This window comes from Anthonomus grandis, chromosome 7, assembly GCF_022605725.1.
Source record: "Anthonomus grandis grandis chromosome 7, icAntGran1.3, whole genome shotgun sequence".
NCBI lineage: Eukaryota > Metazoa > Arthropoda > Insecta > Coleoptera > Curculionidae > Anthonomus > Anthonomus grandis.
In genome coordinates, this window is record NC_065552.1 from 19508663 (window position 1) to 19532298 (window position 23636).

The 23636-nt window shown below is 31.1% G+C and overlaps 2 protein-coding genes and 1 long non-coding RNA gene across 5 annotated transcripts in view; 1 reads left to right on the plus strand and 2 right to left on the minus strand.

The window, feature by feature from the left end:
* The window catches only part of LOC126738298 (facilitated trehalose transporter Tret1-like), a 40586-nt gene extending 18753 nt beyond the window's left edge, over positions 1-21833 (minus strand). Inside the window, exons 1-2 of one of the 3 annotated variants that reach the window (XM_050443569.1) lie at positions 2613-2846; positions 1529-1555 (exon numbers count right to left, since the gene is read on the minus strand). In XM_050443569.1, coding sequence (XP_050299526.1) covers positions 1529-1542 — 14 coding nt within the window. In that variant the 5' untranslated portion in view covers positions 1543-1555; positions 2613-2846. Of the gene's footprint in view, positions 1-1528; positions 1947-2612; positions 2847-21674 lie in introns of those variants that run through there. The other 2 variants (XM_050443571.1, XM_050443570.1) reach the window with 2 other exon arrangements.
* LOC126738311 (uncharacterized) lies at positions 10626-17257 on the minus strand. Its single transcript, XR_007661292.1, has 3 exons — positions 16695-17257; positions 16476-16634; positions 10626-13297 (listed from the first exon to the last, which is right to left on the minus strand). It is a non-coding gene; the product is annotated as an uncharacterized LOC126738311 (long non-coding RNA).
* Positions 17389-22163, plus strand: LOC126738297 (facilitated trehalose transporter Tret1-like). The gene is made up of 7 exons (XM_050443568.1): positions 17389-17549; positions 17806-18025; positions 18144-18279; positions 18337-18522; positions 18702-18821; positions 18880-19046; positions 20421-22163. The coding sequence occupies exons 2-7, from the start codon at positions 17888-17890 to the stop codon at positions 21357-21359; spliced, it is 1686 nt and encodes a 561-aa protein (XP_050299525.1). The 5' UTR covers positions 17389-17549; positions 17806-17887; the 3' UTR covers positions 21360-22163.
* Positions 22164-23636: the final 1473 nt, after the last annotated feature.

Consider the following 23636-nt stretch of genomic DNA (forward strand, 5'->3'; position numbering starts at 1 on the left):
CAAGCTTGATTGATTATTATTTTCAGTCTCATCTTAGGAGACATACGAGTATTCCCTCCTAAACATATGTAAACTCAGCCAAATTGGTGCAAACTGTTTCAAGAGTGTTTTGTTATTTGTCATTCAATTATAAGTTAATTGATTTCTTCTTGTAACAGATTTATTGGTTAACTAGTGATAATTAGTCAATTAGGCGAAAACCTACTTTTTTGTGCATAACGGTTCATCACTTATATGTTTATTAAATAAAAATGATTAAATTTAGTTGTTATTAAAATTGCAAACATACATATGATTATATCATACTATATATTCATTGAATTTACCATCTCAACCATTGGTATCAATATATTCATTATTTATTAAATATTTTATATGAATATGTTGACTTTAAGAAAATAATATAAAACTTGTTAAATAATTAAGGAATGGTGAACAATATTGTCTGAAGTTAATCTTTTTGTCAAAAATATCTACACCTATTCTAATACAAAAATTAGCATAAACTAATATACCTATAATACGTACATGATAACCTTAAAGCTACCCATTATATAACAGCAGGCTTATATTATACTTTTAACACTAACAACTTTTTTAAGGCACTTACTAAAGCAAAATGTTAAGAACAATAACTCTTAAAGATAAAGACTGGGAGAACCAGCCGTTCTGGCTATGTATCATTGTTTATTGCAAAAAAATATTAAGGTCAATGTTGGTAAATTGGCAATAACTTAATTCGAAAAGCTGTTGGTCCTTCTAATTTTTTTATTTGCACGCCCTTGACCTAATTCTTTGCTAAATAGGATGAAGACACCGTTGATTTATTATCATATGAAAGTATTAATTTTAATATTTTTTTAAAAGAGAGACCTATAATATTTAACCATGTGGTTAAAAGGAATTTAATGAATATATTAAAACATAGGAGCCTAATAAATTTGTATAGGTCGTTTCCTTATGGTGGTGTTCATATCAACAAAACATTGGTATCTTGCGAGCTAAAACAGCTTTTACCCCATCCAGTGTTGGTTTAAACTGGAACAAAGAATATTGAGTAGACAGACAATGCATGTTTTTCGGTTTTATGCAAATGTGTTTACTAATTAATAATACAGAGATAAGGAACCTAAAAATTCACGACTTTGAAAAATCGCTGGAATTATAAAGATCTCACCCCATAACTAACAAAAAATACCGGGTTATATCTCGTTATGCATTTTTTTATGTTAAAAAATAGATGGCAATAAGTAAGAGCGAAATGCATAATAACAAAATTATATCAAAAAGAACATTTCCGAATTAAATTAGAAGTTTTTTATTGGTGAAACTTGCTTATTTTTTAGAAATTATTAATGAAACACGCTGTATGTCAAGTATTATGATTAAACGTCTTGTAAAGCGCATTTTCTAGTACAAATAAAAAACTACAATGTAACAATAGTCATCATATTTAAAGATTACAAGCATGCAGTTAAATAATTTATAATAAAGTTAATAAATAAAAAAATAAAATTAAACCACTTACCCTATAGGATCCATCCTGACGAAGTTCCTGTGAACAGCACAAATCGATATGTGATTAATTTTGATTTATCTAAGCGAATAAAAATGTTTAGTAAAAAATGAAAAACCCCCAGATTAAGAAATACCAATACAGCGCACTATTTAGATAAAAAATGGTACAGTGTATGTAGCAATGTTGCGATAATATAAGTTACTTCTGATATTAGCATATTCGGGCACTAAAATTAAGGTGGAAAAAAAATTCAGAAATTATTTAATGAACAGTTGTAGTAGATATTATGCAACAAGTTTATACTGCGCGAAATAGTAATTAATCAATTTAGAAAAGAAATAAATTCATCGTGTGTCGAAATACCCTTATCAAAATATCCCTATCACTTTGGATTATCTACATTTCATAACGCAGAACAAGGTGTTTGCTTCTGATATGATCGTTTCAATATCAGCTAATTATTTTATTACGGATTAAATTGTGCGAAATATTAATGAGATATTATGGTGATAAAAACCATATTAGACATCAGTGTATTGTGCTATAATAGAGGAAATTAAAATACATAATATATTCTAGAAAAAAGAGTACTTATTTAAAAAGCGATTGATTTCATTAAAATGAGTGTTCTCAATTTTTGTCCAATATAATGTATACCTAACTCCAAAACCCTTATCGACTCTTACAGTATAAAAAATAAAAAAACACATTTAATCGTGCGTTTCGTCATTAAAATAATGTAGGTGTTCTTCAGTTGTATTTGTTGTGTCTGACATTAAAGTGCCAAATTTAAAGTAGCACCCAGGCCTCGAAAAATTATAAATAGGCTTCTATTGAGCAAAAAATATAGTTTAAAATTATGATATCGTGAAGCATTGCTATTTACCGCATTCTTATTTTGTTTTAATATAAGAATGTTTTCGGTAGTTTAGTCAAAAAAAAATCAGCTAAAAATAACTATAGTTGTAAAATGTATAGTTTTAAATAATTTTTCAAGTTATATTTTTATATAAGTAGATAGTAAAATGTACACTTTTTTAATAAATTTCTAAATAAATTCTTTAACAAAACAGATTTAAAAAAGAATACTTACCCAATGTATAATCACCAATTGTTATCAACAAAACATGAAATACGTCTATACACCATTCAAGAGCACAATTTTGAACTACAACGAACACAAAGGGTGCATAATATACTGAAGAACTTTTATAAAAAAATATTCGGGTCGGTGCTATAACCCTTAAAATGAAGTAAAACCGCAAAGTTTGAATGTACGAGCTCCTAGCTCGAGCTGACATCGGCTGTATGGCCAATAACCGAATGAAAATCCGTCGATTATTTCGCTTAACCATAGTGCACCGAGAAAATACACGCTTTGTATATAGGAAGATAGCGGCTCGTATGACTCATGTTCTGTATAAAGCAAATTCAGCTTTTTAACAGGGTAAGCCAATTTACGTTTGTGAGAAAGGATAACGCACGAATAAGCCCGTTTATTCGTGCAGAAATCGTAACCTAATGGTAAAATTATCAAAGAAAATGTTCAAAACATCTGAAAATTAAAATAAGGACAAAACAATAGAAAATTCTGCCTTTAATTTTTTACTAATTTTGTCGCAAGAAACAATAGTAAATAAAAATAATTATTATAAAGAATTAATGTATGGGGACTTACAAAAGCATAAAATACATTTAAGTTACATAAAATGATTTGAAACTCACACAAAAAACATGCTATGATAAAAATACAATCGTAAGTTTGCCAATTTACCAAATGACTAAGCTGATTTAAAAGGTGTCATCATTTTTATATCTTAGCAGTAAAAATATTTACAATCATATTTCATTTCTAGAAGTGTTGCAATGATTTCTTCGCATCCCTGTGGTCCTTCAAATAGATTTATACACAATATTCGATGAATGTACGGCAGTTATCAGCAATGAAATTTATTAGTTGAATGAAATTAAAATTCACCAAAAGAAATATTATTCTGGGTCAATATCAGACACGCGGAGAGTCTCAAGATCAAGTTTAAATGTCAGAAAAAAGTAATTTTTTAAAATGACTTGAAATACTTAGTATAGCCAAAATTATATATATATAATTGTATATATACTGATATACTGAGAATTAAAATTTTAAATACTTCAACATAACAACTTCTTATAGATTTACAATAAATTAAAATCTATTGCCGTACAAACTAGTAAAGTAGCAAAACATCAAATTAATATGTATTGGTGCCACTGCCATGGAACTTGTATATCTTGTCTTGTAATAATCGTACCTTGATAATACCTTGTTATAAATGGTAAATTTTATTTGCGCTTGTATCTTACCGTAGGAGTACTATTTAAAATAACCATTATATTACCATATTTTCAATTTAATGGGATCTTACTAAATACTTTTATTATCAATAATTAAGCAAAATTTACTTAATATAATATTCTATAATTTATTGGATGAATTATTTGAAATTTTCTTATAGTCAGGAAATTTGTATGCTAATACTGTGGGATTAGTTTGTAACATGAAAATGTAACAAATAGTTCAGTAAGTAACCGCATAGTCTGCATATACAGTGCTTTTCTTTGAAGTCCCCCCCCCCATTTATTTTTTGAACGATTCAAAAAAAATTTTTCAAACTTGGCATAAGTAAATTGGTCTATAGATACTATTTTTCACTGTAAACTAGGTAGTTGTAAATTCCAAGATGGCGGCTGGGCGACATCTTGAGAAAAAATTTTAAATAGAAAGGGGGGTCGTGTGGTACCTCATTTTAAAGGTCTTAATGAGTACTTTATAACCCTGAAATATTAGACCCATATCTTAACTCGTTTCAAAATGGCGGCCTAATAAAAAAGTATTTTTTTTTATTTTAACGTTTTACATTTTTATGATTTTTGAATAGGTAAAAATCAGTGTACGAAAATAAATGCGTCACTATTTTATTTTGACATAAAAACGACAGTTCTAAATGTCAAAATAACACATAAGCGCCATCTTGAATAAATGCATTAAATAGAAATCTTGTGTTACCTCATTTAAAAGGTTTTATTGAGTACTTTTAATATTTATTACATGGACTCGGTGGACTCCATTTTGACCTGTCTAAAAGTAACAGCCAAAAAAATACACTGTTGCGATTTTATTAACGTTTTTAATAATAATATACAAATAATTTATAATTTTTGAATTTTGGATTTAAAGATTAACTTTTTGGTTTCCAAAGACTTACTGAACCGCCCTCGTATGTCACATTTCACGTTAAAGGTTATTGAACATTATTTAGACATTCCAAAAACCAAATAGCTATTAAAAAAACTCGAAAAAAAATTTTAAGATATTTTTCCTTAACCGGTAAATTACTCTGTACTGTATAGCACTCATGGCCTTCAATCTCTTTTTTTAAACCCTTTAGATGAATTTCACGACTCACATAAGTTCATTCAAAAAAGTCACCCATGGCTCTCTAAAATACTGATTTTTAATACAAATTCTAAATCTACAGTATCAGCTAATGCCTTTAATGTACTTAATATGTTTCGCCTTATCCTATAACAAAAAACCTATTTTTCTTCCAATATTTTAATAGTTAAAAAGAACATTTTCCGGACCTTCAACACAACATTCACATAATAAACATTTAATGACTAGCAAAAAACTAACAGTTATTAAAATATAAATAAATTGGATGGATACTGACAACTATAAATAAACTAAATACTGACAAGAATCACAGATTACTCATCTAAGGTTGAACATTAATTCTATGTTAAGATAACAAAAATACATAGTAGACATAATAAAATTATTGTTCTATTGTATTGTTAAAAATAAAGTGCGACCTATACGGCTTTGCTTATTTCAAGATATTCTAAAATATCAAGTTTTTTACCCTTATGCATCTAGTCATTTTATGCCATCCTCCGGTGGATATTAATATTTTTCGGCCAACAGAGTGGCAAAAAAATAAGTATAAAAAAATAAATGCTTTTTTAAAGTATTTGTGGTTGAGAAAGCGCAAATCGCATTCAACGGCGCAAATATCCTTGCTAGCCGAAACGAGATATTGCCAAAGTGAGACATATGGGTCTATAATTAGGTACTCGCCGATTTTTCTGTTGCGTGAATTATATTGTATGATAATTTGTACCTATTGACAAACTGGTAATAGATTTTGATGATCGACTTTATTGGGTACGTATTAACTGAATGGTTGAGGGTTCCTTATTAAATTATTGTCGTGACAAGGGGACATTAAATATCATGTAGGATAGCGAATTAAACCTGAAGATGGTTTTCTATAAATTTCAAACACAAATCTGTTAGTTTGTCTTATTATAAGAAGGTCTAAAAAAGAGAAGCAACAATTGTGCTAAACTTCTATTGTTAAATTGGAAAAAGTTTTGTTTTAGAACTAAGTCTAATAGTACAAGCAAATATTTAAGGATCAAAGTGTATAGTTTTCTATGTAAAAGTTTTTTTATTAACAATATGCACTCTATTGGTGGAATGCTGGAAAATAAATTTTTCACGTCGAGAGAGATTAAGTGGGCAGTCTCTGGAACCTGTATATGCTGGATACTTTTAGCAAATGAGACAGAGCTTTTGTTGGGCCAAAAGTAGCGTTGAAATCCGAACATTCTGTGAAGATGGCTGATCCTTACAGAATGTTGGTTCAGGTGTAAGGTTCAGCCATGAAGAGAGTTTGTAACATGGTGAATTAATGAATGATACCACCTACCACCGGTCTAATGGCTATATTTGGTTTATGGATTTTAGACAAACCATATAAAAGTGGTGTTTTGAAATTCATCGCGTATAATTTAAATTTATTTTGTTTTTAGTTCGATCGTTAAAATAGTTTTGCCTAATGTTTTGTTGGGCCTCTGGTTAAAGATTCAGCGGTCTTCAAACAATTTAAGACTTTCCTTACGTAATCGGCTCTATTCATCTCGATTAAACAATAACCCTTGGCCATTTTGTTGAATATATATAATGTCTTTTTCTCTCATTTTTCTCTTTAAGTACTCCAAAGCCTGATTGAAATTCGAAAAATTAGTTTCCCGGCAAAAGTTTGAATTTAAACGGTTATGACTCTAGGTCTTACTATATTTGTGTCAGCTACATCTGTAGATTGAAGAATACTTTCTTCTTTTATTTATTGGCACATGGAAATTGACTGTAGATTTTTGCTAAGCAAATCCTGTTCACATCTTTCACACTTTTCCTGATCACACCTTTAGAGAAGGAAACATTTGTTTTTTCAAAATCTGTCTTGAAAAATCGCGCAGCTGAAATTGGACAACCGGTATTCGTGAATGTTGTCATTTTTAACTCATCACATAAGTTAAACTTGTATCTACTATTTTAAAAGTGAAATAACCTCATGAAATTGGCATATCCTCTTAAAAAACCTTCAATTAGCGTTTAGAATATGGTGGATATTTTCTAGAAAAGTTTTATTAGGTCTTAACGAAGTTTGCAACCTATGCGTTTCCTAGATTATATTAATGTGAAATGATAAACGATTAACACAAAAACCTATGTAATATAATGAGGATTTCCTGCAACGAGTCGATGTTGATGAGCCTGCTAGCTTAACTAGCTGAAAGAACTGAAATATATTCAATGTAGAAATGTTTTTATCGGACATCAAAATGGTCTAGAGGGCAAGGAAAAGGCTTTTTATTTTTAAACGAAATAATTTGTCTCCAATATAAATTGAGTTTGTTTTTTATTCTTCAATTCAAATTTTTCTTCAAAAGTTTAAATCTTGCAATTTTGTTGCCTACATAAATTTTACTTTTTTTAATTATCCAGGTGGTATTTCTAATCAAGAAAAAAAATACATCCGAAAATTTAAGTTATTTCGACAAAGACGTCAAAATATGCAGTAAATACCTGTATATTTCGACGCTTTTGTTGATTTAGTATGAAGTATTTGTTTAATCTCGTCCGGGTGATATTGATAGTATTGATAAAAATGGCTTATACTCTTGCAGCGTAAGAATTGAGTTGATGGGTCTTTATTATAATATTACAAAATAAATCTTCTAGTGCAGCACGTGTCATGGTAAACATCTGGATAATAGGGTAAATCATCTTATGTAATGGATTTGGTGATGAAGTTTCAAGAAACAGAGTCAGTACAAAACTGAAAAAATTAAGTTCAGCATCCAGTGAGAAATTAAGTGATAGAAATATTGCAGTGTTGGGTCATGTTGAGATGGAACCTAATATATCTGCTTTAAAAAATTACATCTACAAAATCAAACTAGTCCAGGAGCTAAATGATTCTGATTTTGATCATCGTGTACAATTTTGTGAGTACTTTAGTGATAGGTTATATCATGAGAGAAATTTGCTGTACAATGTCTGTTTCTCGGACGAATGCAACTTTATTTCCATGGTAAAGTCAATAGACACAACTGTCGATATTGGAGCGACACTAATCCTCATTTATTTCGAGAAACACATACGCAGCGACCTCAAAAACTTCACATCACACCATCACATTATGCTGCTGCCGTTCGTCATTTTTTGACCGGCGTATTGAAGACTGGGCGGTGGATTAGTTGGAGAGGTACCGTAGAATAGCCAACGAATCTCCCATTCTTACCCCTTTGGATTTTTTTCTATAGTGTCATCTAAAAACCAAAGTCTTTGCCACAATGCCTGGACTCCCTTCGAAATAGAATTGTTAACGAATGTCAGTTAACGCCCGCAATGTTCTCTAATGTCCAGATCTTAGAACATTGAATACACTAGAATAAACATTAGCTGCTTTGGATTAAGCGCAACATCTACACAGGGGGCAGAGGGGATATTTTGTTGATAAACATGCTTATATTCCATGTTGCCAGTGATTACTCAATTTTAGTAGAAGAGAATAAAGTGATAAAATAAATTATTATAATTAGCAGAAACTGAGTTGCATTCTTTATTAGAAAGCAAAAGAAAGAATGAAACTCGTTTAATAACCAAAACTATTTTGTACTATATTTACACTAAGCACTAATAATAATTAATATGTTTAATTTGGATTCTTTAAATCACCAAATTTCCACACACAGCGGCAACGCTGTAGATTTTGCCCAGAAATATCTTCGCAATAAAGACATTTGGCAACTGCGATCGTTGTTTACTTTTGGATGGTGCACATTTTGTACAGTATTAGTATTTAAAGCAGTGTTGCCAGGTCTCAAGTTTTTGCATGAGATCTCATGTTTTTTAAACACAACTCATATTTTCAATATTGTGCCTAAAATCTCATGCTTTTTAGCTTTATTTGCTATACCAAAAAAACTCTTTTAAATTTTATATTTTTGTTTATGGTTTTCTTTCTTGCTATTAAAAATATAGCAAGAAACCCATAAACAAAAAAAATCATTAACTTTCATTGCAACTTTCTAAACACTTAGAATCCGGTAAATATAAAAAACCAGTCCAGGATGCTGAAACTAGCAATATAAAGCAGCAGAATATTGCTGATATGTTTGCTGAGAGTAGGAGTAGAATAAGCTTGGAGCAGGAAGGCAAAAGAAGGTATTATTCGTACAGCAGGTTGTTTGGCCGAACATAATCTACCCATGAACTTGATGGAACATTTTATTGATTACCTAAATGCTGTGTGTACCGATTCCGATATAGCAAAAAAAATGAAAGCAGGTAGAACCAAAATAACTAGGGTTCTTAAAAAAGTAACAGGATCTTCACAAAAGTCGTATTTGATAGAGCTCATGAAAAATAATAAGTTTAGTTTAATTACTGACAAATCGACAGATAACTCCTGCATCAAACATTTGTGTTTAGTGGTTAGAATGGAAATTGAAAATAAAATAGGAAATAATTTTTGGATCTGATATCGGTAGCAGAAACTACAGGAGCAGCTCTTTTTCAGATGTTTATGGAATTTTTCACAAAATCTTATAAATCAAACTTTATTGGTTTTGCCTCGGCTGGCGCCAGTAATATGGTGGGTATTAGAAATTCCTTAGTAAGCCGGCTACAAGAAAATATGCCAAATATATTCACTGTAAAATATATTTGTCATAGTTTCCACCTTTGTGCGTCATATTCATGTCAAAAACTCCCAGAAGAGGTTGAACTAACAAGAGAGGTATAAATTTTTAATGTAATAAGATTAGCGCATTTGAAAATAATAAATAATTATACTTTTAAGTTTACAACTATTTTTCAAATAGCCCGAAAAGATTGGAAGAATTAAAGGAATTTCAGGAATATGTATGTGTTGTTCCAGTTTAAATCCTTCATCCAAACCAAACCCGTTGGCTTTCATTGGAGAGTGTGGAGAAAAGAGTGTTAAATCAATATAACGCTCTAAAACTTTATTTTACGGATCAAACTGCCAATAATATTAGTCAGGCAGATCTTATTTTAGAAAAACCGTTCATTGAGCCTATTATTCAATCAACGAGAAAAACTGAATGGGGAAGAAAATCATCTGGAGTTTCTTAGCAGAAATGAATTCAAGCAGTTTAGAAAAAAATAGGCTAGAAAAAGTTAAATTAAATTGCTTAAATATTTAGATCGAAAGTATTCAGCAAATTTATACAAGATTTCCTCTTAAAGATTCTATATTTGAAAAATGGAATTTACAGATCCAGAAATTGTTAAATCTCGAAAGATCAGATCTATCAGTCATATTTCCAAATTGTTAATATACAAGAAATTGATAATGAGTGGTTAGCTCTAAGAAACTTTGAAATTGATTTTAAGACTGATAAGTCGCATGACATCTGTGAATTTTGGAAATCTATTGCAGAAATAAGTTTAGATAATAGTGGTCAGCGTTTTCCAAATCTAACAAAATTCATCTTCAATTTACTTACTTTGCCTGTTTCAAGTGCTAATGTGGAAAGAGTATTTTTCGCCATAAATTTAAACAAAACAAAGAATTAGGCTAAACTAAACTAAACTAAGTTAAAAACTTCTACCATTAATAAATCTATTTGTTCAAATTTCTCAATAACAAAAGAAATTATTAGAAGCCTCAGCCAACAGATCTATGAATCTGACTCTGATTAACATTTTATTTTTAAATATATTATTCTATATAATAATATGCACTTAGATTTAATCTTAAATTTTAAATATAGGACATGTGTGGACATTAGTTATGTGTTTATCCCGTTTAACTCATCCATAAGTAAAAAATCGTTAAAATATTGTTAGATTTTTATTTCCTGGGGCAATATATTTTGTTGTTTTATTTTAAAATATTATTTTTAAATAGCAATTTAAATTTAATTTAAAATCAAGGTAAGAAAAATACGTTGTATAACAATAAATAAACACCCTGCTAGGGTCTTATTTACAACAGTGCCATCTCATGCTTTTAAATCTCATGCTTTTACGAAATATTTCTCATGTAAACGTTTTTCGGCATCTGGCAACACTGATTTAAAGGATATTTTGAGAAGTTTCAGTGAGTTTTTTTAATTAATATTAAGACCGCCAAAAGATATGGATAAAACTTTTCCTTATAGCCGTAAGGAGTTAGATAACCCTTTATATTTTTTAATATTTAACAATTCAATAATTTTTTATAAAAATTTTGTTTGTAGATGTTTGCAACGATCTCAAAATGCGCTTAGATATTTATTATAAAAAATATTAAATAAAATTCTTTGAGAGCATTTTTCATTTCTTTAACATTCTACTTTTAAGTAATTTTCACAAAAAACTTTAGTTTGTAGAGGCTTATAACCACTATAAATCGATTTAGTCTAACAATTGATTGTTAATATCTGGACAACAAAATATTAAAATTCCTTGGGAATTTCAGGCGATACGGGCATTATATCGATTAAATAACAGCGGACGCGGACTATAAATAGGTTGCTGGCAAACAACATATGCTGCGTTTTAGACTTTGGTTACGGGTTATCGATCGGGCGCTAGCTTCACAAATTGAAAAAATATCTAGAAAATCGACACAAAGTGGCAACATCGGGTACGTGCATTGTAAACATAGAGGTATTCTACCTTGCCAAGTAGCTTCTTTTTCATTAATTTTTTTGTCAGGAATCTTTTTTATTCTGAAAACTTGTTGATTACTCTCAAAGTATACAGTTCGTGTTATCGTGAGCTACGTATTACCCAAAATAATGGCAACACCGCTTGGTTGCGGCTTGCAGGCGGCGTAATTTTTATTTTATTTTTTGAACCGAGAGTCAGCAGACCTCACTTTGCTGTATTACTGCACGTTGCATTAATAATTTTTGAGCGTTATTTTCGTGTTTTTTTCACTATGGCTGTTTATACCCCTTCCGAAAGAGTTCAACTAATTAAATGGTTTTATGGAGGCAATTCAGCAGTACAGTGTAGAGATTTGTTTTCAGTGACATTTGAGAATAGACCGATTCCTTGTGCAAAAACGGTTTTAAATGTGGTTACAAATTTTGAGACATCTTTTTGTGTTCAAGATTGTAAAAAATGCCACACAAAACGTCAAGAACCACCTGTTGTGGAAGTGGTCCAGGATATATTAGAACGGCGGGAAGAAATGGTTTGCAGTACCCTAGAACTTGATTCGACACGGTCCACTAGAAGTGTTGGAGAGGAACTGGGAATGAGCAATAAAACTGTTGCTCGTATCTGGAAAAAACATGGGTACAAATGTTTCAAGTATTCAAAAACTCAGGAAATATTTCCTGAAGACCAGTGGCGAAGAATGGAATTTTGTGAAACCATGATGGAAAAGGCAAATGAAAACGAATATTTTTTAAAAAATATTTTGTTTTCTGATGAATCTTCTTTTCCATTACATGGCAAACACAATCCTTCCATTGTTCGTTATTGGTCTCAGGAAAACGAGCACAGAAGTTTTCAGTTTCGTACCCAGTATCCTCAGAAATTGAATGTCTGGGCAGGTATTTTGGGCAACAATGTTATAGGGCTATTTTTTATTGATGGCACTTTAAACGCCCAAACGTACCTTGAGTTGCTGCAAAACCAAGTTCTTCTTGCCATTCAAATCCTACCTGATGTAGACCTAGGATCGGTTTATTTTCAGCAAGATGGCTGTCCTGCTCATAACGAGGCTAGGGTAAAAGAATTTTTAACAAATACTTTTCCTAACCGCCTTATTAGTGGGACTGGCGATATTAAATGACCTCCTAGATCTCCAAACAAATGACTTGACAGTCATTTGTCTCCGAATGACTTTTATCTGTGGGGTTACCTTAAGCAGACCATTTACAAGCATGAATTTAGTAGGCCAACAAATTTAGAGGAGTTGCGAAATAAAATTGTCGAAGGTGCCAATTCCATTTTACCTGTAACTCTTTTGGAGGTGCGAAATAGCTTTTACGATAGGTTAAGTTTTTGTTTAGCAAAAGAAGACGGTTTATTTGAGCCTTTTATTTAAAAAATGATATGTTGTTGAGTTTGTTTATTAGAGTTTTATTTCTAATTTTTTATTATCTTTTTATCAAAGTTGATATTTTATTTTTTATTAGAATAACGCTAATTTTCATTATGCAAAACACAGCATATTAAACATTTTAAGATTACAATTCGGGTTTTACACATTGTCATGTCTCTAAAACCCGCATTAGAATAAATATTTTAAAAATGCCTGGATTTTCGCGTAATATTTTGGGACATTTTGTCGCCAAACGAAGCAGCTCCCACGAAAGTCAGATGTTTACTAATCCCGTCCTCGGGCCGGCCGGGGCGGTGCTCTGTCGCACGCACTTGTACACGCGCGACGTTGTAAAATTTCGCCTCTATGCGGTTTCCTATAAGTAACGAACGAAAACACGATCTGTATATTATTAGTCAGCAAATAAACGAAACTTTTTAAGAGTAAATTTTTTACCTGTTACAAAGTACAACACATTAAAAAAATGCGTAGTGGATTAAGAAAATTATATATTGAATGAAAAATTGAAAAGTGGAGTTGACATCATTTTCTGAGAGATGGTGAACTCAACCAACCTCTTATTCTAGGCTTTCAATGTTTTAAGGCAGTGTTTTTCAATCTTTCGGTCGCGACCTCTAGGGGGGTCCCAAAGCCTTACTCGGGGGGGGTCGCCTGAAAGAAAAAGTTGAGGTTCTTACACAAAAAAAAACACAATTTTAGTGGGAAGGATGTGCTTGATTATTTTTCAAAAGTTTATTAAATTGTAGTGCTATTTTTGAAACGTTAATAATTAAATCATTTTCTAATTGCAGTCTATTTCTCTTTTTAGTTTTAATGTCTACCATTGAAGAAAATGTCAGTTCACACAAGTATGAAGTGGCGAATTGCACTAATAATTTAAGAGCTTCCCTTGCCAGCTCTGGATATTCGTGTTTTCTTTTTATCCAAAATACGTCGACACTTTGCGAATAAAGTTCCATTTTAAGCATGCCATCAGCAGCTAAATTTAAAAGACATTCTTTCATTTTTGTGGTGACATCAGCCAGATCTATTCATTTATCCAAAAAGGGGTTTAAAATCCATCTACGCCCATTGTCAGAATCAGAGTGCAAGTCTATAAGTGTAAAGTATGTCAAAAGTTTCTCTTGTAAATTATGCAAGCTCTTTATCCGTTAGCCGATACTGCAAAACTTTGGTCTGTTGCATTATCTTCAACAATCTTTTGAACACATGGAAAAAACTCAAACATTTTGTTTTGCATAGAAGTTGACCACAAACGGAGTTTTGCGTGAAATGCTTTTACTTTATCTTTAGCTGTTAAAATATTTTCATCTCTTCTTGTTAAAATTGTTAAGGTGACTAAAAAGATTTGCCAAAAATGCTAATTTCAAGAGCCAAATAGGACCAGAAAAACGATAAGCATATTCAGATTTTGCATCTTGTAAGAACATTAACAATTCAGCTCTCATTTCCAGAACTCTAGTCAATACCTTTCCTTTGGATAGCCACCTGACCTCTGTGTGATAAAGGAGATTTTGATGAAGAGAGCCCATATCTTCACAAACGATTCTGAATAGCCGGGTTTGCAGAGCTTTACCTTTGATACAATTCACAATTTTTATTACCTCATTGAGCACATCATTTAAATCAGAAGGTACAACCGTAGCAGCTAGAGCCTGCCTATGAAGAAAACAGTGTGTCCAGGATATGTTTGGCATTATCTATTTTAATTTTGCAATGACTCCGCTATTTTTGCCAGTCATAGCTTTGGCGCCATCGCTACAAATAGCAATATATTTTTTCCAATCAATATTGTAGTCGCAAGTGCTTTCTAAAAACATATCGTACAAACACTGGCCAGCAGTGTTTGCAGGAAGTGCTTTGCAAAATAAGATTTCTTCCATGATACTGTCATCTGCTTTAAAGCGCACAAATACTACAAACTGTGCACAGTCAGAAACATCTGTAGATTCGTCAACCTGCAAAGCAAAATGTTGACTGTTCTTTAATTTCTCGACTACTTGTTCTTGAATATCCTTGGCCATATCGTTTATTCTGCGTGAAATAGAATATTCAGAAAGTGGTATGTTTTTTAATTTGTTTGCCTCCTACTTACTGACCATAATTTCAACCATATCAAGTGCTGCGGGCAAAGTAATATTTTCGGCAATTGTATGTGGTTTCCCTGCTTTAGCAACTCGATATGCGACTTTGTAGCTAGCTAATAATGCTGACTCGTTGACACTGGATACCTGCAAATAAACCAAACAATATATAAGCGCATAGTCAATAAAAGTTAAGGGCGCGGAACCTTTGCACACCGAAATTAAGTATAATCGAAAGTTGTATGCAAACAACAAAGAAATAAACATCATAAAACATAAACAGTAATAAATATATTTGAAAAAAAAACTAAAAAACACGCTTTTAAAGCACATCGAACTAAAAAGTTAAAAATAATTTTTAATTGTGCTTTAAAAGTGCGTTTTTAAGTTTTTTTTAAGTATATTTATTATCCACTTTTTTAGTTCTATTTATTGCAGAAAAGGAGAGCTACAAACCCATATACAGATGAAGATAATAAAAAGCGTGTTAAAAATAGCAACAATTAGAATAGAGTCGCCTTAAGCTTGTCGCTTAAGTGCATTGAGAGTCCTAACACTTCGTGGAGACTAGGAAAACATTATATTATTACTTACCTGAATTATAGTATGTTGGTACTTTCAACTTTCGTTCAAAGAAATCCAACGGCTTATCAGCTTCTTTCTGATGCTTAGTTGTGAGATGCCGCATAAGCTTTGACGGTTTCATACTCTCACGTGATAAAACATCGCCGCAAATTACACATTGAGGTTTATTACTTATGACTGTGAACCCGTATTTCAAATAACTGTCATCAAAATGTCTATTTTTTTGGGTTTGATTCACCACTATCGCTATTGACACTCGTACCAGATGTTGAAGGCTGCGATCTTTAGAGATATTTATCCATTTTACAAACGCGCGGAGCAACCGAAAAAACAAAAGAATTACCTCCGTACTCATCGGTGACTGCGCTTAACTGAGTGGGATGTGGGATGAGAGTTGAAACAAAAGAAAATTACGGCTGGCGGCGGGTGCCGCGCGCAGGGCATTTACTGTCGCCGCAACGACAATGCCGTGTGGCAACGTCGCCGTCGCCGACGTAGTTTGACCCGCGTCAATAGGAAAAAATCATTACCTAACGTATGCAGTCTTTTAATTAAATTATATCTTTGGCTTTCTATGACACAAGGGGGTCGCCAGAAAATTTCAACCTGTAAAGGGGTCGCGAAATGAAAAAGATTGAAAAACACTGTTTTAAGGCACAGTCTTGTCAATGTCTTGAACAATAATTGTATTTTTGTATAAAGGTCAACGGAGATCATTTTCAACATTTAATAAAATAGGTGTTAGATACTATTTTTTTTTCATTTAAAATAAGGTTTATTTTTTATCCACATTTATTCATATTTCTTGAGAACTAATTGATAAAATCAAAAATAAAAATAGGCGAAAGTACAGCATAAAATTACCTTTAATTTAAGGTATCACTCAATCCCTTTTCCTAATAACAAAATTTTCATGGGTGGGTGAGGTCAGAGAAACGCAATTTCTGTCAATAAATGTTCCCCTCGGTATTAAATTTGACTTGTTCGGCCGTTTTTTCAGTGAATTGTTTTTTCTCGGACACCCTGTATAAGACATAAGAAATTAAATATGTAGAATATTACATATATAATTTTAATGATTACCTTTTTTTGTGAATAAGCAGAATAAGTAACATATTTACTTCTGTCATTCGACTGTTGACAGTTGGTGATTATGCTCTCAGTCGTTTGTATTGCAAATGATTTTGATAAATAGGGCTTAAATTTAAATTACTTGGGTTTTAAGTTTCTATTGGAAGGTCATTCTTTAAAAGTTTCTTTTTATATCAGTAATGTTTAATCCTCGATGCAAATACGTTAAATATATATTACAAAATATATAATTTTTTTCTTTAAAAGTCTATCTGTTTTCAGTCTGCTAAATTTAGCCATTACTTTTACACCATAAAGAGGATTTGATAAAGCAAATTGCGCAAAAGGTTCTATTTGAAAATATACAAAAGTCTAATTTAATAAACTATAATGAAATTACAAATACCTACGTATGTACATACATTCATAAATGACTGCTTCAGTTTAACTTTAGTCGTTCCTGTGGCATATTAGTAAAACGATGTATAGTATCGCATCTTTAAACGTAATTACAGTAAATCGAGTACAAAAAGTTAATATTTAACGTCCCCTGTAATCCGAGTTTCTCGTTTATTTATATCACGATTTTTGTTAACCAACAATATTTGTTTATAACTGATAAAACATCATATTGAGCTTAGATTTTACAAACTACATAATGAGTAGGTATTACATTGTATTTAGATCTACAGACCAAGTCACATTAAGAGAGATAATTAATTCACTATCTATTTGGAGTAAAAACCATATATATATTAGTAATTTCTAGTGGTGTATTAAATCATGTTGAGATTTTGACAATATCTTTGTTTGTGCAATGTAGAAAGTATAAGAAATTGCTAAGAAAAGACACTGAATTTTACAAAGGCAAGTACTGTAATAATAATATATAGTAATATATATAATTTCTATTCTCATTAATTCAATTCCTGGACTCTCACTCGATAAACTTTGCCATAATATTTAGTTTAGGAATCTACTGTCTATTTAAAAAATGCAATACCATGTAGTGCATTATATTTAAGATAAACAAGTTACTATTTACTTCGATAGTCTATGCGAAACTTGCAAAATGCACAATTTTAAATATTTTTTTTAAAATAAGGATTACTTCGTATTGTAGTTATAGGTGGCAAATAAAATGGAATAAAAGATTTACAATTATTTTGCTTGATATATTTAATGCTGTCTTATAAGCGTACAAAATGGAGAAAAAAATGGAAAAAGAAGTTGATCCAATTATATGTAACAACCATAAAAGACAATCGGAAAATAAGAATATATTAAAAATAGAAGAGCCTAAAGAAGAAATGTCTCTAACATGGAGAGATGCAATTAAGCAGGTATCTACTTTAATACTTACATATCAGTTTACAAAAACCATGTTTATCCTACTTTAAATTTAGCAACAAGTAACTCATCAAATTAGAGCAGATAGAGATATTACGACATATTTTTTAGATTCTAGCGTGTTGTATAGCCCACACACTAGTTATTCAACCCGGAATTAACATGTCTTTTAGTGCAGTTCTTCTACCGCAGCTTAAGGAATCAGATAGCACAATTATAATAAACAAATCAGAAGCTTCTTGGATAGGTAAAATTTTCTTAGAAAATTGATTATGAACTAATTATGAAAATGATATATTTACAGCTAGCATTGTCACTATAGCCCTGCCCTTGGGTTCCTTGTGTGTAGGTTCTCTTATGGATCGATTCGGGAGGAAAAAAATTTGCATAGCTTCAACAATACCTTTTTTGATCTCATGGGGACTCCATGTATTTGCTTCTAATATTTGGTATATTTATATTGCTAGAATTATTGCGGGCTTTAGTGGTGGTAAGTAGGATTTATTCGTAAAAAATCGTTATAAATGTACGTATAAAACTTTCTTAAATAAGCAAAGAAGACTGCGCTAAAAATTAAACTCTCCTATTGTCAATATCGAAACAATAATTTATTTCAAATACAATTAAAAAAATTTAAATTAAAAATATTTTTTATAATATTTTTTTTAGGTCTCACAACTGTTGCATTGGTTTATGTAAGCGAAATAGCCCATCCAAAATATCGCCCAATGTTGCTATCAATGAATAGTGTGTTCGTTACATTTGGAATTTTAATTACCTGTGCATTAGGTGAGTGTTTAAGTTATCTAACATTTCTGCATTATACAAAAATTACTTCTGTTTTTAGGTTATTGGTTTAATTGGCGTGTCATGTCCAAAATCTTCTTTGGCTTAGTTTGCTGTTCAACCGTAGCTCTTTGCTGGGTACCGGAGAGTCCATACTGGCTGGCTGTTTTTAAAAATGACACTTTAAAATGCGCTCTATCTTTAAAGTGGATATACTCTAATAACTTGGTAAGCAAAGTAAACTGTTATTTAGTATTTTTTACAACATTGTTGATGCGTTGCATTTTACTTAAATTAAAAGAATAAGAATCTTCTAAAGGCAAGTATTGCCTCATGTCCAAATATAAACATTTTAAAACGCAATTTTATTACAATTTTTATGAAAACATTACTAGCTTAACATAATCATCTTAAATTTAATAAACACTGCTTTCATTTCAAAACAAATCACCCTTAATAACTTTTAAAAAAAAAAAAACGTCAATCTAGAAATACCGGGAGACGTTTGTTCTTGTTCTGTTCAATTGATGGCTCTGCTAGAAGAGGCAATTCTACGAGGCAATTTGCCACCACGATTTGGAGATTCGGAAAAACCATCGGGTATGTACCCTGTTCCCCGAATCGACACTTATGTCAAATGGGAATTCCCATTGTGTGTCACATTATTGTAAGCAGCATTAGAACGTCTATTCACCAGTGCCAACAAAAATTAAATCGGGTGACGTACCAGCGAATAGTGATTAAATATGTCTGGGAATAATGGATATTTTATCGATGGATATTTATATGTCAAATGGCTATCCTATAGTGTGATACATCGTTTTAAAGCACATAGAATCTACCACCCAAGGTGTATAAATGTAAGTTTATAGACTTATTAACAGTAAGGGTGTAAAATGGTGTTTAAAAAATAAACAATTTAATCAGTTCACAGGATTTATTTTATTAAGTACTCAAAATGTGCTCCGTTATTTGCAAGACAATAATAAACACTGTTTTGAAATTCCTTACGAACAATGGCAAGTGTTTGTCCGCTAATATTTCTACATTCGCAAGTAATTCGATCTTTTAAATCATTAATATTTTCAGGTGGGATTTTATAAACTTTGCTTTTTAAATACCCCCCAAAGGGAAAAATCTAGTAGTGTTAAGTCTAGCAACTGTGCGGGCCATTCAGTTGCAACACCTATGTCAATACACATCCCTTAAAACTGTTCAATAACCCACTCTCGTACATTTTTACTGGTAAATCGTTTCAACTAGCATCCATTTTTTTGGCGATGTAAGATGGAAAATTGCTTGCCATTTAAAATAACGTGTGAAACTATGAGGCAACCATTTGAGTTACCAAACCGCACATCTTTGCTTATATGTCAATCGATTTTGTTTTTTTAGGTATGGTTAGATAGGAAGTTGTATGCCCTTTAAAATAATTTTTTACACTTGAAGTTAGCTGTAGGTGTGGATGTGATTGACAGAAAATTGTCAAATATAAAATTAAACGTCCTTCTGTATATCTAATTTAACGTTGTTTTTTTTAAAGAAATTATTAAGGGTGGTTTGTTTTGAAATGAAAACACTTTATGTATTCTTTTGTTTCAGATTGCTGAGCAAATATACAAGCGAGTGTTAGAAAGTAGACACATAACAACATCATTGCCTACAAAAGATGAAGAAATGTCAGAAAAATCTAATCTAATACAAATTAAAAAAAATATCAATCTATATAAGGACCCAACTATTTGGAAGCCATTATTAATCCTTTTTATAATTTTTATGTTCCAACAACTTTCCGGAGCCTATGTAGTTATTTTCTACGCGGTAGAACTTTTTAGAGAAATTTCAGGAAAAAAGGATGACAAAATGGACGGTTTTGGAGCTCTTGTTTTACTTGGATCTCTGAGATTTATATTCTCCATTATATCGGCTTTAATATCAAAAAAAGTGGGCCGAAGAAAGATGATGTTTATTTCAGCTGTTGGAATGATTATCACTAGTTTGGCTTGCGGCTTTTTTATTTATATATCTCATTATAAACAATTTTATACCCCTACAGTGTCAAGTACTTTTGACCAGGAAATAGTCAAAAACATTTCGGTTGGATCAGAATTTAGTCTCACTACATCATCATCACTTCTTAATCTAACTAGCACAGAAATGTATTTAACAATGTTTCGATCACAGGCAGAACGAGATAGCAAAATTGCATTGACTTTGGTGCTAGCGTATGTTTGTTTTAGTTCCTTTGGATACTTGGTAATTCCTTGGACTCTCATTGGAGAAATCTTACCAATTAAAGTAAAAGGAAAACTAGGGGGTGCTATAGTTTCTATAGCGTATGTTTTAATGTTCATTGTTGTTAAGGTTTTCCCTTTCCTTCTGGAAAATATTCCATTATCGCACTTATTTATTATTGTTGGTTTCATTAATATATTAGGTCTGGCATATTTGTACATCTATTTGCCTGAAACATTAGGAAGGACATTCGAGGAAATATCTCAGAAGTTTAGTCAAAACTCGAAGGATATTCAGAATCCATAACATTTTATATTGTAGGTATATATAGTTATATAGTTATAAAAATAAAATTAAAAATAAGATATTTTTTATTATGCTTAATTTCTTTGTTTAAAACTTTTTGGCATATTTTTAAGTCAAACAAATATTCTAATAGATATGTATATGCGTAGCATTAGTTTAGCGCTTAATTAATAAGAAATTAATTTAACTTACATTTAAGTGTGTATTTTTTAATATTTTAAATCTAATTTTTGCCTTTAGATGACACATTATTTACTCCTGTTTTTTGTTATAACATAATTAGATTAGTAAACAATTATTAATATTTTGGCTTACCCTCCTGCCATAAAAACAAAGCAAAAGCAAAGATATTCACTTAACAAAAACAAAGACGAAACATTCTGTTTTTGTAATATCAGCTGTAAATTTTCGAATACTGACTATGCAAAATAAATACAACTCGAGCGCGTTTTTTGGACTAAAGCCAAATTAGTCTCTTTAATTTTGACACCAGTTCACATATTTATTAATTTATCAGATAAATGAAAGACGGCTGTGTAATTTAAATACGTATGGTCTTGAGATACAGAAAACTGAGTCAATTCTAGTAATAGTTTACATAGACGAGACCTCTGTAAAATCTATAGAAATTATACTTTTTATTTATTCCGAAGATCATCACTGCGAGGAATTCCCGCGGTTATGCTTGTTTTTCCAGTGCAGGAAACACTGCAAAACAAAAACAAATGGATTAGGCAATAATTATGCTACAACATTTTGTGCAAGTGCTTTGCTTACAGTAAACTTTTGTTTCATATTTAAATATATTTGTGTTTTCTTGTGAAATCCTTTAAAAAATTTTCAATTATGTTGTTTATTCCTAGCAAATTGAATATAAGTGGAATTACTATTTATTATAAATAATTTTGATGAATGCCTTCTGGGATAATAATAAATTGCTAAAATAAATATAAATATGAAAGTATCCATCCTAGAAGGAAAACTATGAATAAATATAAATCTATGAATTCTCCTCCAGCATTTGAGCATATCCGTTTTTTGGTAGAAATAAGATTGTTTTCCTTTTTTTTTTGAATGTCAATCACTTGGACCTGCCAAAATCTACAGAAAATAATGTAATATAAAAAACAATTATATTTTTGAAAAAGATTGGGTTTTAATTTTAAGAAATTCCCTACAACATGAGTTTTTTTTGGATAGCCATATATGTTTTGCTTCAGTTAAGAAATAAAATTAATATTAGGTAGATAGAATCTGAAAACATAAAATATTTTTACTATTCACATAATAAGGTCCAGACATAATGTCTTATGCAACAAGAAAACAGTCGATTATGTAGTTTGATAAAGTACATAGAAGCTTTAGCAAATGTCTTCATTCATCGTTCGCATTTCCCGGCGTGGCGGTTTTCTTCTGAGGAAGTACTCCTTTAGTGTATCAATGCTCTTTGCGTTACACAATAAAATGGAATTAAACAGAAAAACTCATAAACGGTCCCGGTAATAACTGTTAAAAAAAACCTTTGTTGTTACTGTTAAAAAAAACCCTATCTAATACTCGTTCAAGCGTATATAATAACTATATAATCGACTGCTAAAGTTCATGTTCGAAATAAATCAAATCCTGCGCAAGAAGCCACAATTCGTGCTTACCTCGACTTCGGTTCTCATTCTAGTTATATTACCGCAGAACTTTGCAAAAAACTAAACCTTAAGACAATTACTACTAATTTGACTCTTTCGGGAAATAGTAATTCATTATCTCACGGAAAATAAGTGTGAAATCCAGAATCATTAATTAATTTATATACATTCAAGTTATCTTGTTTTATTGTAGATAAAATTACATCAGACTTTCCTTATATGAGAATTAATAACGAACAGCTTAAGATTCCATTGGACCTAAATAAATTACCTGATCCTGATTTTTTTCCCAATCTGTAGATCTTGTAATAGCCGTTGGCGCATTTTCGAATCTTCTTTTCGCTGGTCAAATAAAGTTAGGAGAATATGCACTTCTATTACAATACGCACGATCTATTACAATATACACGGGCAAAATGTCACATTATCACCTACGTTTAAATTATTCTCTAAAAGATCCTTTGGAGCATGTAAGATTCTGAGAAATCGAAGAGATTGACATAAAAAAAATATTAGTAAATGGAAGAACAAGCGTGTGAAGTATATAACAGCATCAATACGTCGATAGATTATCTTTCAAAAAAATATATAGCTTAATAGTTTTTCGCATTGGAGCGAAAGCTTATGTTAAACC

Bases quoted from the DNA above. Each gene is read 5' to 3' on its own strand.
- LOC126738297 (XM_050443568.1), top strand. From the start codon at position 17,888: ATGGAGAAAAAAATGGAAAAAGAAGTTGATCCAATTATATGTAACAAC. The intron at 18,026-18,143 runs GTATCTACTTTA...CATATTTTTTAG, and splicing joins GGAGAGATGCAATTAAGCAG to ATTCTAGCGTGTTGTATAGC. The intron at 18,822-18,879 runs GTGAGTGTTTAA...TTCTGTTTTTAG, and splicing joins TTTAATTACCTGTGCATTAG to GTTATTGGTTTAATTGGCGT.